This window comes from Galeopterus variegatus, unplaced genomic scaffold (genome assembly GCF_000696425.1).
Source record: "Galeopterus variegatus unplaced genomic scaffold, G_variegatus-3.0.2 Scaffold8700, whole genome shotgun sequence".
In the NCBI taxonomy this organism is placed as follows: Eukaryota; Metazoa; Chordata; class Mammalia; order Dermoptera; family Cynocephalidae; genus Galeopterus; species Galeopterus variegatus.
Window position 1 is genome coordinate 9,953 of NW_007734811.1, and position 3,303 is coordinate 13,255.

General features: G+C 44.9%; 1 protein-coding gene across 1 annotated transcript in view; it reads left to right on the top strand.

Annotated features, from left to right (window-relative positions):
- The first annotated feature begins 466 nt into the window (after window positions 1-466).
- KLHL6 (kelch-like family member 6) overlaps window positions 467-3,303 on the top strand; it is a 43,872-nt gene continuing 41,035 nt past the window's right edge. Inside the window, exon 1 of the mRNA XM_008593096.1 lies at window positions 467-634. Within this exon, the coding sequence (XP_008591318.1) occupies window positions 473-634 (162 nt within the window). The 5' untranslated portion in view covers window positions 467-472. The remainder of the gene's footprint in view (window positions 635-3,303) is intronic.

Sequence of the window (3,303 nt, forward strand, 5' to 3'; positions counted from 1 at the left end):
GTGGACGAGGGTCTGGCCTCCGGGGAGAGAGGCAGCTGCTGAAGGTATCTGGGCCCCACGCAGCCAGGCCAGGATGGGCCAGGATCTAGGCCAGAGCTGATGTGAGAACTGAGAACTGAGTCAGAGACCCTGCTTGGGTAATGGGAGGTGAGAAAGAAAGGACAGATGAGGCCTAGGGATTCCACGATGCCTCCAGAAGAATCCCCAGCACTTTGTGCCAATAAAAGCCAATAAAATAGACCTGGGACTGGCTTTAGGGAACACAGTTGGGCATGGCAAGCAGGACTGTTCAGTTGAGCAGGTATTGGTTGAATGTCTGGTGGTGCTGGAGAAACAGAGCACAACCAGCCCAGGTCCTGACCTCAGGAACCTCACTGTCCCGTGAAGGCAGGCAAGTCTGAAAGGGGATCTCTGCAGGATGGAACCAAGGGTTCTGGTGGGATTCACATTCATGCGTCTTTCTTCCAGGGCCATGTTCTGCAATGATTTGAAGGAAAAGTACGAAAAGAGGATCATTATTAAAGGGGTTGATGCCGAGACTATGCACACTCTCCTGGAATACACGTACACCAGCAAGGCGCTGATCACCAAGCAGAATGTCCAGCGCGTCCTGGAAGCTGCCAACCTCTTCCAGGTGTGTGAACAAATGGGCTCCTCTCTGAAGCAGGTGAAAACAGTGATTCTCCAGGGACCTGCCTGGACTGGCTCCCAGGCCTGTGCGCACACACACACAAATACACACACACACATTTAGCAGGGCCTGTGCTTACTTGAAAGTCAGAAGCTGCTCATTTGGAAATTTTCTGAGAAGTGGTGAGATGGACCGCTTAATAAGCATTGACTCCTTAATAAGATGAAGCTAGAGGAGCTTGGTGCCTAGAATCTCTACGCAGTTTCTGACTCCAGGAATAAGCACTACAACTTGCAGAAGCCTGATTGGAGCCAGCGGCTGCATTCAGCTCTCACATGCATAACTTTGAATCCTTAGCACGATCCAGGGAGAGGATGGCTTTACCCATATTATGGATGGGGACAGTAAGGCACTGGAGGGTAACTGACAAGGCCATGATTTAGACCCTGAACTTTCTGAGTCCAGGGGCCACGTGCTTGCTAACACCATGCTGTCTCTCAGGCAGCAGTGTCCAGGTTCTGGGGGAAGCAGGCCCTTGTATGTGCTTTGTTGTGGCTGTGAAAGACGAGCTGTAAAAAGTAAGGGGCATTATAGAAGATGAGGTAGGTAACCCTCAGACTCAAGTTTTATTTAAAAATAACACATTGTTTCCACTCAATAATATTTCCTTCAGTCTGATTATAATAATTATATTTAGCTTCATAAAATATTTAGACACCAAAACAGATGCTCAATGAATACAATTATCACTGGGGTCCTATCCCAAGTTACCATCTCTGCCTAGTTCTAAGATTATACCATGGAACTTGATTCCATTGGGTTAAGACAGAGATTGTCTCATTGCCTAGATGTTAAGACTTATGAAAAACAGTCCAGAGACAGACCAGGTCATACTCAGGGACCAAGGACAAGCATCAGATCTTGTCTGTGGCTTGGGACTTTGGGAGGAGGTATACACTGGGTTATCAGTGGGTTAGCAGTTGAGGGAACAGAAAACCAAAGTCTGAGAAGGTAGGGAGTGAGGGGTCCAAGGTCTGTGACTGTTGGCAGTGCGGTTTCCTTTGCTGAGGCTGGAGTCTGGGCATGACTTATGAGGTCTGGCATGGAAGGGAGAAAGGAAAGAGAAAGGAAAATCAGCCTTGAAACAGCTATGATGAATTGTGAGTAATGGTTGCTGCAATTTTAGCCAATTTCATTGGCTCAGTTTCCCCAGGGCATCTTAAAGATCCAGAGAAAGTCACTTCCAGCAGGGCTGGCCATGCCTTCCCTGGTGATGCTTCAAGTCAGTTAACTCCCACATGCCCACACCCTCACCCTTTCTCTGTCCTCACCTGCTTACACCTCACTGACTGGCAGGACAACATCCCTGAGCGTGTGGAAGGAGAGGCTCAGCAACTTCATGCCAGCATCCCCGTCTCATCCCCTCCCACCCACTACTCCTACGCTCTAACTTCAGGGAAATCCTTCCCATGTCACAGGGGTCTCTGTCTAGTTCAAGTTTTATGTTTTTTCCTAAACTTTCTCTGAAAGGACAATATCCCCCCTCTTCACTGCCTCTCTAAAAAGAGCCTCAAGCAGAACCCCTCCATTCACAATTATTCATTTAAGCCATAGCTGCCATCATTATTTTCATACTGATCTCTTTTACTGGGGCCCAGAGAGGATTGCTGACTTGTCTAAAGATGAACAGGTAACACTGACAATAATAATAGTAATAGTATGTATTGCTTCAAATATAGTGCCTGACACCAAAACAGATGCTCAATGAATACAAATTTTATTGAGTACGTACTACATGCCTAGAGGGACAGAGTTGTAACTAGCAGCCAGACCTGTTTTCCCACTAGCTGAAAGCAGGTTCTAGATGATAGGCTAAGGAGATACATTTTGTTTTTCAAAATGCAGTTTTTCAGAATTTCAACAGTAGTGCCTAGAGGGACAAAGTTGTAACTAGCAGCCAGACCTGTTTTCCCACTAGCTGAAAGCAGGTTCTATATGATAGGCTAAGGAGATACATTTTGTTTTTCAAAATGCAGTTTTTCAGAATTTCAACAGTATTACAAACTCATTACAGAAAAATTAGAAACCCATACAAGCAAAAAACCATGAAAATTGCCTACAGCCCCCTTCTGTCAGAGAGAATATGACAGCTTTCTTGGTGTATGTACTTCCAGGTCCTTTTCTATGCATTGGCACTGACAGAGGCAGCTGCCAGGGAGGTTAATAGCACAGCTTTGGAACCAGACTGACTGCCTGAATTTAAATCCCAGCTCCATCACTTACCAGTTGTGCGACTTTGGGGAAGTTTCATCATTTCTTTTTGCTCTAGTTTGGTAAAACAAGGATGGTAATAAAGCCTATTACATAGAGTTGTACAATCTGTAAAATGTTTAGAACAGTGCCTGATACATGGTAAATGCTATACACATGTTTGTAATATTATTACCTATTACATACATATTTCAGAAGAGTGGTGTCCTATTGGACACACTGTTTTTAATTTGTTTATTTTACTATATTGTAATTATTTTTTTCACGTCAGATGCATTTTTGTAATGATAGTTATAATAGTTGAATGAAATTTTTTTTTTTTTGTCTTTTGTCTTTTTTCTGTGTCGGGCAACGGATCGCAACCCTCAGTGTTGCCCCCGTACCGGACCGGGGACCGGCAA